At 42.3% G+C, this 13,091-nt stretch overlaps 1 protein-coding gene across 1 annotated transcript; it reads left to right on the top strand.

The window, feature by feature from the left end:
* The first annotated feature begins 44 nt into the window (after positions 1-44).
* Positions 45-11,667, top strand: pole2 (polymerase (DNA directed), epsilon 2). The gene is made up of 19 exons (XM_041276822.1): positions 45-146; positions 568-668; positions 1,362-1,437; positions 1,537-1,614; positions 1,807-1,900; positions 2,438-2,512; positions 3,150-3,233; positions 4,567-4,623; positions 5,120-5,168; positions 6,226-6,298; positions 6,410-6,582; positions 7,013-7,102; positions 7,531-7,585; positions 8,248-8,307; positions 9,006-9,083; positions 9,264-9,372; positions 9,756-9,932; positions 10,397-10,464; positions 11,316-11,667. The coding sequence occupies exons 1-19, from the start codon at positions 79-81 to the stop codon at positions 11,332-11,334; spliced, it is 1,584 nt and encodes a 527-aa protein (XP_041132756.1). The 5' UTR covers positions 45-78; the 3' UTR covers positions 11,335-11,667.
* Positions 11,668-13,091: the final 1,424 nt, after the last annotated feature.

Raw genomic sequence — 13,091 nt, 5'->3', positions numbered from 1 at the left:
TTGCCTAGTAACGTGGACACGTGGTGGGATGCTGACTGATGCAAACGGAAGTGCAGAATTTAGCGCGAACTGTTTAAGATGGCGAGTAGCAAAGTAAAGGTTAAAGTTTCTTCATCTTTCAAAATGCGGGGTCTAGTGCTTAGACCGTGAGTATAACCGAGTCTGTGAAATGGCGGAACAGTGTGGGGGGGGTCAGTGCGCACGACGCGGTCTTACCTGGTGGTCAATGCAGGCGGCAGAGCAGAATGACTGGGCAGAGACAGAGCGGCGCCGCCCGTCATTGCACTACTAGCGGGTGTGCCTGTGATCGAGCCCGAACCCTTTGATAAACTCTGTTTAAACTAGCTTACACCGTTTGCTATCAGAGTTATTGTGGCAGGTGCATTGCCAGGTATTTAACTTGACCATCACTCACAAGATTGATTCACTTTTTATACAAATGCATGTCAGGCTGGTTTCACTGGCCATGCTTGGTGAGCTTCGGTGAAACCAGTCGATTAAGTAAGATCTGAAAGCACAGCCCAGGTTCTCATGTGCTAGTGTAACGTGTTCTCGTGTTGTTCCCAGCGAGGCCAGTAGGTACCTTGTGGAGGTTCTGGTGTCGGTCAGTGATCTGGAACTCGAAGATGTGATCGAACGCATCACCGATGTTGTTGAAAAGCAGCCCTGTGAGTACTATATAAAACACACAATATATATAGATATATATATATATATATATATATATATATATATATATATTCAATTTTAAGATATATATATAAGCGCAAAATCGTCAATGTGATTGTTGAACTGCTTTCACAGTTTAAAGTTTTGTTGCCTCTGTGAGAATTGAACGGAATACTGCTCATTGTGATCAGTGATGTGCTGGAATTGATTAGAAGGGGATTGGAACAGGGAATTGATTTTAAAAATGACCTGGAATTGAAAACCAGGAATTGACCCCAACTCTGCCTAAAGCGTTTTTATTTTTCATATTTCACTGGCTAGATGCAGTGTTTATGTCTTCCCTCCCCCATTGATTATCTTTGTATTACCCACTTAGAACCACTGTGTACCCTCTCTTTCTACCAAGATCCTGCTGATCGGTTCACACAGGACAGCACTGAATGATATTTACAGTGACAGCCTAGTTATGAGCACCTAATCCATTTAGCTAATTTCAACACACACTTTGATTACTTCTGTCAAAGTTGCATTTTGCCTTGACTCGGCACAAGTACTTAACTACCCCTCTTGCCCTGTATAAAGAGCTCTCTTATTTAACCTGCACTTGTGTAGTTTGATTTCAGCATTTTGTGTTTGTATTTGTCTGTAGTCTCGATTCTCTATTAATTTCTGTATGCGGTTGCTTTTCTAAGTGACCTCTAATATGATCGAGCTGTCGATGGTCGAGTCTGCTGTCCAGGAATGCAGTCAGTCTTGTGATGAAACCATGTGAGTAAAAGATTCCTTCTCTGCTTTCTGTTTTTCTTTGTATATTTTTGGACAGCTCTGTTTGTCAAACCTGCAACTGTTTGCATCCCTGTGTTTCAGAGACCACGTCTTCAATATCATTGGAGCGTTTGATGTACCCCGATACCTCTACAGTTCAGAAAGGAAGAAATTTGTACCGTAAGTACAGCAGTGCTCACATTGTAAGCAGAGCTCTCATTGCATGTGTGCTGCTGTTATTTATTAGTCATGTTAACGAATCATGACGAATAAGTCAGTGTTGTATTGAGAATCTAATTTACAGTTTTAAATGTATGCTAACAAATTGTTCATGTATTGTGATTATAAACACACCTCTTGTTCTTATCTTAGCATTGCTATGACCAGCCATCCTGCACCAAAGATATGTGGGGCAGCCAGGGACAAGGCTGAACTGTTCAGGGAGCGCTACACTATCCTGCAACAAGTGAGACCTTATTCAATTACTACAGAATTCAGCAGAACCAGTGCATGCACATACAGGGGGCCCCCATAATCTCGTAATAACCGCACAGGAATGGAAAGGCTGCTATTATTGGATTGCAGCCGAAATGCAAGCCTAGTGTGTCAGACAGACGGAGGTAGGGACTGACTGACGGGATCAGGGTGCATGGATCCCCAAAAGCAGAACTAAAACTCAACACTTTTTGCTAAAAGGCACTCGAGCAGTTCAAAGATATTCTGGATGGGGGGGGTGACAGTATGCTCTTTAAAGCATGACGAGCGACAGCTTCATAAATAATATCCAGGTTGTTTCCGTCAGCTGTTTTACACAAACAGGTCAGTCTGCTGTCTCACCCATGGCCTGCTGTTGCTCCCTGCCAGGTCTCATTGCCCTGCAGTGTATTCGTTCTGCCTGCCGGATCTGTGAACTGGTAGAGGTGCTTCTGAGTTGGCCTGTGCTCTTGTTACTCTAGATGTATTTCAAATTCAAGTTGTTGTTTCTTTTTGCTCCTCGCACCAGAGAACTCACAGACATGAACTGTTTACACCTCCGGTCATCGGCTCAGATCCTGATGAGGGCAGGAACAAATTCCAGGTGAGATGAAACCAGCATTGTGTTTCAGTGCATAAACATACGAGATAAAAAAACTATTTCCCCAACAGTTGAATCCCAGCTGATGTCAGCTACTTTAAACATTATAAAACCACGAAGCCAGATTTCAGAACAGTCTGGTACATCTTGCATAGCTACAAATGTGGCCTTGTAAACGATAGACTGTCACTTCCAACTGGAAAAAGAGCATGGATAAAGGCGTTGACTATACTAATGCTTTTAATATAACCCTGTCAGTCCCGTGTTATGTTTGTAGAGCTGAAAGAATGCAAAATTAAGTTATATCATTCAAAAAGGCACTCCTTTATCGAGTGTACATGAAAACAGGACAAAATTCTTGCATATATTTTGTTAAATTGGACCAGTTGCACAGTACTGTAAGAACTCCAAGCAGCTTGACGTCAAGGTGGGACCCGGAGGTTCTGCCAGGACTGAAGGGTTCGTGTGTACAGTTGACAGGACTGAAGGGTTTGTGTGTACATTTGACAGGACTGAAGGGTTCGTGTGTACAGTTGACCTGGTCTCTTGCAGTATAACAGCGTATATGTCCGTGACTGTTAAAGTCAGGTTTGTTAGAGTCGTTTTCACACTTCACATTTTGTTTTGTTTTTGGTTGCAGTTGAAGACAGTGGAAGCCCTGCTAGGCAGCACAGCTAAGCTTGGGGAAGTCATTGTTCTGGGTATGATCACACAGTTGAAAGAGGTTCGTCAGAACACATAGTGTAACAACACTCAAACAAGACACTGGACACAGTGTAACAGCACTCAAACAAGACACTAGAGACAGTGTAACAACACTCAAACAAGACACTGGCCATAGTGTAACAACACTCAAACAAGACACTGGACACAGTGTAACAACACTCAAACAAGATACTAGAGACAGTGTAACAACACTCAAACAAGATACCGGACACAGTGTAACAGCACTCGAACAAGATACTAGAGACAGTGTAACAACACTCAAACAAGACACTAGAGACAGTGTAACAACACTCGAACAAGACACTGGCCACAGTGTAACAACACTCAAACAAGACACTGGCCATAGTGTAACAACACTCAAACAAGACACTGGACACAGTGTAACAACACTCAAACAAGATACTAGAGACAGTGTAACAACACTCAAACAAGACACTAGAGACAGTGTAACAACACTCAAACAAGACACTAGAGACAGTGTAACAACACTCAAACAAGATACCGGACACAGTGTAACAGCACTCGAACAAGATACTAGAGACAGTGTAACAACACTCAAACAAGACACTAGAGACAGTGTAACAACACTCGAACAAGACACTAGAGACAGTGTAACAACACTCAAACAAGACACTAGAGACAGTGTAACAACACTCAAACAAGACACTAGAGACAGTGTAACAACACTCGAACAAGACACTGGACACAGTGTAACAACACTCAAACAAGACACTGGCCATAGTGTAACAACACTCAAACAAGACACTGACACCTGTCTCCTAGTCTTATATGAGGTCATCATTTAGTAAAGGTAACGCACTGTCTCCTAGTCTCATATGAGGTCATCATGCATTTGCATCTGCAAATGTCCCCATGTAAAGACTGGAGTTTTTTGTATCCACCTCCATGTGAGGTTGCTGTGCATGAAAGGGTTAAGGTTACCGAGTTTACCGAACGTACAGAAGATGATCTCATTAAATATATTTCTTGCTTCTAATGTGTGTTTCTGTTAAGATCCTGCTGACCAGTAATTAACACAGCCAGCATTGAATGATCTTTATATCTGCACCCTGTTCTTAGTACTAAATCATACATAGCTGTTGTATAAATATTTACCGGTGAAGCAATATTTCCTTAATTTAACAGTATAACTATTTTTAATGACAAATGATTATAAATTAAAACATCAATAGTTATTATATTTGATTATAATTTCTGGTTGGCATCACAATTGTGTAATCTATATATATATATATATCATATTATATATATATATATATATATATTATATTATATATATTATTTTATAAAAAATTTTTTTTTTTTAAAGGGGAAAGTTCTACCTGGAGGACCCCACAGGCACAATCCAGCTGAACCTCAGCAAAGCAATATCCTTTCCATGTGTGCATTCAAACCCCACACTTACCAACTGAGACCAGAGACAGGGTCCTGGCTGCTGTCAGACACGACGCTCGGATTAAACACAGCGCTCCTGCCTGGTTTCTTTATTATTGTCATTTCAGATTATTGGGGGTTTGAATTGATTAATCACACCTGTGACTGTGGCTGTGTTAATGCTTTGTGTTGGAGTTGTCTTTCAGTACAATTTCATATCACAGCAAACATGTCTTATTGTTATTTATTTCTTCAGTCTTGTGAACTTAACTGTGTTGGTAAATTTGGGGTCCTGCTGAATCTCACAATATTGAAGCCAGTGTTTACTGCATTTACTAAAAAAAAAAAAAAAAAAAGAAAAGAAATTGCCTTCTAAAGTATATTGTATTGGAAAAACCTCCAAACCTAACTTGTCAATTTGTTTGCTTTTGACTGTTGTTTCTTCTGTAATGAAAATAATATAGATTCTTTTCCTTAGCCTTAGTTCACCAGTTTCATAGTGGATTATATACTGAAGCTTGTTTTGTTCTAGCAGAAGGTAATGTGATTCACTTATATTTGATATACAGCATGTCTAGGCAGCCCATTCCATACCCTGGCCAGTATCTGAGTGAAGAAATGTCTCCTTCCCTCTTTTCTGAGTCTCCACTTCATTTCTAACTGTTTTCTCTGCTCCCGGTTTCTGTACTGCGCTTAAAGTAATGGGTTCAGGTTCAAGTTAACTAAGCCAACTACTTTTTAAGATGTCAAAAACTTCAGTCATGCTCCCCCTAGCTTGCATTCTCGGTGTGCAGTGGTAAAGGGCAGTCGTGTGAGGGGGGATCTAGGTGGCAGTCGTGTGAGGGGTGATCTAGGTGTGCACTGGTAAAGGGCAGTCGTGTGAGGGGGGATCTAGGTGTGCAATGGTAAAGGGCAGTCGTGTGAGGGGGGATCTAGGTGTGCAGTGGTAAAGGGCAGTCGTGTGAGGGGGGGATCTAGGTGTGCAGTGGTAAAGGGCAGTCGTGTGAGGGGTGATCTAGGTGTGCAGTGGTAAAGGGCAGTCGTGTGAGGGGTGATCTAGGTGTGCAGTGGTAAAGGGCAGTCGTGTGAGGGGTGATCTAGGTGTGCAGTGGTAAAGGGCAGTCGTGTGAGGGGTGATCTAGGTGGCAGTCATGTGAGGGGGGAACTAGGTGTGAAGTGGTAAAGAGCAGTCGTGTGAGGGGTGATCTAGGTGTGCAGTGGTAAAGGGCAGTCGTGTGAGGGGTGATCTAGGTGGCAGTCGTGTGAGGGGGGAACTAGGTGTGCAGTGGTAAAGGGCAGTCGTGTGAGGGGGGGATCTAGGTGTGCAGTGGTAAAGGGCAGTCGTGTGAGGGGGGATCTAGGTGTGCAGTGGTAAGGGGCAGTCGTGTGAGGGGGGATCTAGGTGTGCAGTGGTAAAGGGCAGTCGTGTGAGGGGTGATCTAGGTGGCAGTCGTGTGAGGGGGGATCTAGGTGGCAGTCGTGTGAGGGGGGATTTAGGTGTGCACTGGTAAAGGGCAGTCGTGTGAGGGGGGATCTAGGTGTGCAGTGGTAAAGGGCAGTCGTGTGAGGGATGATCGTCTCTTCTGCTGTTACAGGGTGGTACGAAGACGCTGTGTTTCATATCAATGCTTTTGGATTTCCACCGACTGAGCCCTCCAGCACAACAAGGTTGTTGTTTTATTCATGTCCCTTATCTTACTGTAGTATTTAAAATGATCTTGAATATGTGTTGTTAGCAATGTAAAATGATTGTGACCGGTTTAGTCATTTTGTTTGCAGAGCTTACTATGGCGATGTGAATTTCTTCGGCGGTCCCTCTCCCGCGTCGGTGAAGTCCTCGGCGAAGCTGAAGCAGCTGGAGGAGGAGAACGAAGATGCCATGTTCGTCTTTGTGTCTGATGTGTGGCTGGACAGCGTGGAGGTGCTGGAGAAAATCCACACCATGTTCTCGGGTACTTGCACTTAAACTGGCACAGCTCTGAAATATCCAGGCATGGAAATAAGCCTGCTCTTACATTGGCAGTTTCACCCATTCCAGATTTTAATACGAGCTTGATTAGTCGCAGTGTATAGGTAGCAAGCGCAGGTGTGTCTTATTAAGCTCCTGGTAAAACCAGGAATGGATGAGACTGCTATGCTGTGGGAGTCTTCTTTCCATCCCTGATGGAAAGTATCTGAACTAATGCACTGTTCTTCTTGTTTGGATTTGCTTTGTATCTCTGGTGCCTTTTTGAATCTCAGAAGTTTAAAGCACTCCTGTGACTCAACAGGGCTCTCGGACATTCTCTCTAAGTGCAGCCGGTACACCAGAGTGTAGCTGTCAACCTGCCTCTGCAACAGGACTGAAGCTCATGTTGTTGTGTTCCCTGCTGTGTCCCACAGGTTACTCAGCAATGCCACCAACCTGCTTCATTTTCTGTGGAAACTTCTCTTCTGCCCCCTATGGAAGAAACCAGATACAAGCTCTTAGAGGTGAGTTGGAAAGCCAGTCACTGCTTCCGTGTCAACACTGGACAGCTTGAGTTATACTAAACAACTTAGCTCTTCCAAAAAGTCCTCTTCTATCAGAGCTTTTTGCTGTCGTGCTCTTCGTTTGTGGAACTCTATTCCGGTTGACATTCGGCAGCATGAAACATTGAAAACATACTTTTATTTTGAATGTGCTTTTAAATAATTGGTTGCAGCTAGAGTGCATTGTACATATGAGCTCTCTTACTTTGTACAGCGCTCCGGGATGCCATGGCATGAAGGGTGATATATATATATATATATATATATATATATATATATATATATATATATATATATATATATATATATATATATATATATATATATATATATATAAAATATAACATTTGTACCGTAAATCACTAGGATGCTTATTGAATTGATTTCAGATTCACTGAAAGCCTTAGCAGATGTCATCTGTGAATACCCCAACATCCATAAAAGGTAGGTTCTTAAGCTGGTAATATTTGATTGCAGCTGCTGTGTTGGAGCTGGTTGTTGGACTGTCGTATTGTCCCGTGATTGGACTGGAATTGCTTAGGATCTCCAGCCCATCTCTAGGCAAGCTGCAAGCCAGGCAAAGGCAGCTTTCTGTTAAAATGACATTTGAAGTTGCATGCTCTTTAAGAAAGAAGTGTGGAAGAATCACATTCATATTTAGATGTTGGTGAACACTCTGCTTCTTGTTTAAAATGGGAATGAGGGGTGAGCAGTCCGCCGCTCCCTTGCTTGGCTGGCTCTGCAGTATTCCTGTGTTCTAATTCAGGGGGAATCGGAGGCAGGTCTGTGAAGGCTCACACCAGCTGCGACTGTCATCAGCTGTTTGCTGTCCGCAGCTTTCATGATTGATTTTTATACACCAGCAACGACAGGCTGCTCTCCAGATGAGCTTTTACATGTCTTACATTGACATGGATGGAAATAAGACTCCTATTGCATAGCGATTTCACCCATTTTGGGTTTTACGACAAGCTTGATTCGCCGCAGTGTATAGGTAACAAGCTCAGGTGTGTTCTATTAAATCAAGGAATGGATCAAACCACTATATAACGGGAATCTGATTTCCAGGCTTCATTTCACATTAATCTCGCCTTCTCCGTTCACAGCAGTCGATTTGTGTTCGTTCCCGGTCCCGAAGATCCGGGTCCCAGTACAATTTTACCCAGGTAATAATAATAATAATAATAATAATAAACGCATGCAAATAATTCTAAACAGACTCAGTTCCTTGAAGTGGATTTCATTATTCTGAACACTTGGCTCCCCTGCCATGTGCTTCCTTATTTTCTGCTTGGGCCACAAGTTAAAATGCTGCCTGCTGATTACTGGATTCAGACCATCTGTTTGTAAACCAGCACACATGTGCCATGCTTTCAGATGAGCTGCTCCATTGATTAAAAAAAAAAAAAAAGTGAAAGACTAAAAGAAACTCAGTAAGTTCCATGAGAAAGTTGAGACTGGAAGCCTTTCACAGTCTCTTCAATAGCATTGAAGTTCATTTCAGTATTGCTAAATTCAGCACACTGTTAATTGTTTTCATAGTTATGGAAAATAATAACATAAAATGTATTTGCAAACGTTAGGAGGAGGAGGAGGAAGAGGAGATGTTTTTTAAGATGTGACTCATAAGTATTGCTGTGTCTAATATGGCAAGTTTCAGTTGGCATCTTCCAGAACAGTTCGAGTTCTAGAGTGCAGGGCATCGCTCCGTGATGGATTTCATTGGAATATACAACATTCCGATCCTGTCAAGCCATGGCGTGCACTTGAGTAATTGAATGAAAGATTGCTCTGTTTAGCTGCTGTGTGTGTGCAGCCTGTGGCCAGTGTTGTAAACCTGCTCCATTCTGTTTATTTCTTTAAGGCCCCCGCTGGCAGAGCACATTACAGAGGAGTTTAGACAGAAGGTGCCGTTCTCTGTGTTCACAACGAATCCTTGCAGGTAAAGGTGGAAATGCTGTCATGTTCCCATCATGCTTCTGGAACATAATGCTTTTTCATGTTCGTTTTTAATGATTTTATATATATATATGTGTGTGTGTTGTGTGTATGTTATATATATAAATATATATATATAAAAACTATATAAAACTTTTTTTTTTTTTTTTTCTTTTTTTTAAAGAATTCAGTACTGCACCCAAGAAATGGTTGTGTTCCGGGAGGACCTGGTGAACAAAATGTGCAGGAACTGTGTGCGTTTTCCAAGCAGCAGTTTAGACATCCCTAATCATGTGAGTAGAAACATGTGGGACCTGAAACCCAAATTCTCTGTGCTTTTCATTGCTGTACAGCCCCTCTAGAGTTGGGATGGAGGCTCACAATTGCTGCCATGAGTCTCATCCCTGTTCCTGGTTCTCGCTAGAATTACACCTGCAGGCAACTGTGTGTTTTTGCAGGGCCTCGCGTTGCACACGATGTGGTTGTGACGACTGTTCAGACTTTCTTTATATTTTCTCAGCAAACCCATCCCTTCTTCTTGAGTCTTGACATGCACAGTGTGAGGTTTGCATGGCATTCACATGTAACAGATTCATTCATTACAGTACCTCCCCTGACCTGTTTTATTAAAGCATATTCATTACAGCAAGTTTAACCCTGTTTGTTTGTTTCACAGTTTGTGAAGACGATCCTGTCGCAAGGGCACCTCACCCCGCTGCCGCTGTACGTCAGTCCGGTGTACTGGGCGTTTGATTACACCCTGAGGGTCTATCCACTGCCAGATGTCATTGTTTTCGCAGACAAATACGATCCTTTCAACATCACCAACACAGACTGCCTCTGCATTAACCCTGTAAGCACCCCACTGTGTTTTAGCACTGTTGTGCAATCGGTGATTCGTTGTAGTTGCATTGTAATTGTAAATGTAGTTAAGCTTTGACCCACCTGTGTAATTGTAATTATCCCATCTCAGTGATCAATTACAGTTCAATTACACGTTTGTCATGCGATCGTTATTCTTGTATGGTCAGCCACTTTTGGTGACCCTGTTGGTTTTAAAGCACTAAGTTGTGTAGTATGTGTGTGTGTGTGATTTATTACTTGGTTATTAAGATTTATTAGAGTAAGCTTGTTAATGTAGCTGTTTGTGTTCTATGAAATCCCGGGAGACCATCCTCAAAACCGGGACCATTTAGGGAAAACCGGGACAGGTGGGATACGAGGTGTATGAGAGAGGCTGCTAGCCCCCCGCCCCCTGTAAAACCCTTCAACGCTGATTTAAAACGTGTTTTATATCATTCGCTCTCTGATTTCTAGGGGTCCTTCCCTAGAAGTGGCTTCACTTTTAAAGTGTATTACCCATCCAACAGAAGCGTTGAGGACAGGTGAGCAAACAAATTCCTTCTGGCAGTGTCAGTAATTTATTTTAATCAGTTTCTGGTTTTATTACATTCTAAACATTTAAACCACAGCTGGTTCTATAAAAAAAAAATATGCTAATATCTGCTTTTCATCTCCTTTTTTTTTTTTTTTTTTTTTTTTTTTTTAATGACTTTGAATCTGTTTCTAAGTGTTCGGTAGTTACCTCTTATCAAGCCGGGAGTTTCATTTGAGCGGCAAGAGAGAGTACTCTCTTAACATTAGAGGTGACCACCAAACACTTTCGAAACAGATTAGAAGTCATTCAGTCTAAGTAGAAGCACAGACGAGAAGCTGATATTCACACACTTGATGTGTTTTTCTAGAGGCTGCTTTGGTTGAGTTGTTTGGAATGCTTTGTGTTGATTTTGTGAGTGCAGATCTCCACTCAGTGGAATTTGAAGTGTAGCTGCTGCTGTTCGTTTCCAGTTTTAAAGTATTTAGTAAATGTGGTGTAAACAGGACAGTGTTCCAGCGTGAAGGTGCAGCAGGGTCTGTTTGCTGGAATTTTTAACCCATATCTAACCCCACCCTGGCTCTTATTTCTCAGTGTAACATCTGTATACTCCAGTAGAAATGAGCATTATGGTGTGTTATTACTGTTAGAAAATGAATGAATGAACCGAGTCCTCTTCCTTCTGTGGTTCACAATTGGCTATATTTTCCACTGTGTGCAAATTGTCCCCCCCCCCCCCCCCCCCCCCCCCCCCCCCCCCCCATAGTAAATGAATGAAGTGGGCAATTTACACAAAGTGGTTCAACCACAACTGTTATACAGAATAAATAATCAATGCGTTTGTTTTATGTTTTTTTTCAGTAAACTTCAGGGTCTTTAGTGTTGAGTGCCTTCAGAATTGCCCCGAAATTCAAACTGTGGAAGACGTCCTCCCTCCTGCTTTTCTGTATTTATTGTAGCTGTGTAATAATTCTGTATAAAATGTCAGGTTATTTTTGTGTTTTTAGCAATGCTTACAGTTTAAATGTAAGAAATGTGTTCCCCTGCACCCCCAAGTTCACAGCATTGTAATTCTGTTTCTAATCACAGACTCCATTCCATGTTCCTTTGACATTTATGTTTTTATCCAGACACAACGACAAATGGAAAGAATAATGTATTAAATATCATACAGTTTTTATATGTCTGTGTTTTCTTTAATAAAGTGTGTTTTTTCTGTGAGTAAAGTTTCTTACCTGTGTCAGACTCAAGTTATTAGGAAGGAACAGATTTGCTAAGCTAATGCTTCAGTGCAAAGTGGATTAAAATCCTGTTTAATAATAATGAATAATTCAGATAGAAAGGTTAGTAGCCCTAAGTACTAAAAGTTAGCTTTTCCTCCAGAGTTCGTTTCCAAGTGAATTCAGTTTGGTTAGTTCAGAAACAAACCCTGTGTGAGCAGGGCCTATATTAAAGAATTGCACACTCTGGACTGCGTCGACAGCCTATTGAAGGGAAGCCCCGGGATAGCAAACAGACGGCTAATGCAATGAAAGGGGTGCCCCAGTGCTGTTAAATACAATCCAGCTCTGGCCTATCTCAGCAGATTGTAGCTTGATCAAATGGACCCTGCCGTTATTAGTTTTAGCTCAGAATTTTTTTTATGGGTGATGTTATACTTGAGAGGACATACCCCCCTGTGTAATAAAGAAGGTTGTTTATGTAACATTGGAACACTGCAGCGGGTTTTCATCCAGGACAGGGTTGGAATGGCCTTGGACCAGCTCGCCACGCTTTGCCCTTCTCAGCATGGTGGCTCAGAAGACGCCTCCAACCCTCAGCAAAATGGCGAACGGTTTCTGACATCTTCGACATCACGTCATGTCAGGCCTTGCAGAGTGAAGCCTGTCTCTGCTTCTGCTTCCTCTGTAAACAAGATAAGCTGGAATTGTGTTGCAGGGTTTTCTGATACTGTTATATATATATATTTTTTTAGTGTTGAGTTCAGTGATTTGTGTGCTTTGTTTAATTAAAACGTGGTGACGTGTATATGTGCAAACAGGTGAAGATGGCAGATGTTGACGAGGATGATAATCACATGCAGGTAGAGGAGGATCCCGAGGAGGAGGAAGATGGTGATGATGCAGAGGAAATCGACACCGAACTGGCTTCAGCCCACGATGAGTGTGGAGCTTGTGCCTCCTCCGGAGCGCAGCGGACACGTCGCAGCGGCAGACGGGAATTGCATGTATATTTGGGGTGGATACAAGGTACAGTAAGAGACCATGCTGGATATTTCCGGTCCTGTGCGATTACGAGGATGGGCTGTATGTTTAACAACAGCGTATTTAGTAAGAACGTTCTCTGAGGTCATACATTCCGACTGGCAAAGTATTACCTCTGACCAGCAGAGCTGCACCAACTGTGTTGCGCTCTCCACGGAAATCGGGTGCTGCCAGTCAAGTGAGGCTCACTGGTGCCAAAGAAGCTCCTTTACCATTCACAGTGAAACGAGTGAAGAAGCAGCTGCTTGGGTTTGTGATGAGCGCTGCTTTTCTTCTTCAATTTGTCATTTTCACACATTTGTGTGTTTTCATAAATGTTGTTTTTTTTTCTCCCTTGCAGAATGCACAGGACACAGGTTTCTGTGTCTGCTAT

The sequence above is a fragment of the Polyodon spathula genome, chromosome 17 (genome assembly GCF_017654505.1).
Source record: "Polyodon spathula isolate WHYD16114869_AA chromosome 17, ASM1765450v1, whole genome shotgun sequence".
Taxonomy (NCBI): domain Eukaryota; kingdom Metazoa; phylum Chordata; class Actinopteri; order Acipenseriformes; family Polyodontidae; genus Polyodon; species Polyodon spathula.
This window is presented reverse-complemented; position numbering and strand designations above follow the sequence as displayed.

Bases quoted from the DNA above. Each gene is read 5' to 3' on its own strand.
- pole2 (XM_041276822.1), top strand. From the start codon at position 79: ATGGCGAGTAGCAAAGTAAAGGTTAAAGTTTCTTCATCTTTCAAAATG. The intron at 3,234-4,566 runs GTTCGTCAGAAC...TTTTTTTAAAGG, and splicing joins TGATCACACAGTTGAAAGAG to GGAAAGTTCTACCTGGAGGA. The intron at 9,933-10,396 runs GTAAGCACCCCA...TCTGATTTCTAG, and splicing joins ACTGCCTCTGCATTAACCCT to GGGTCCTTCCCTAGAAGTGG.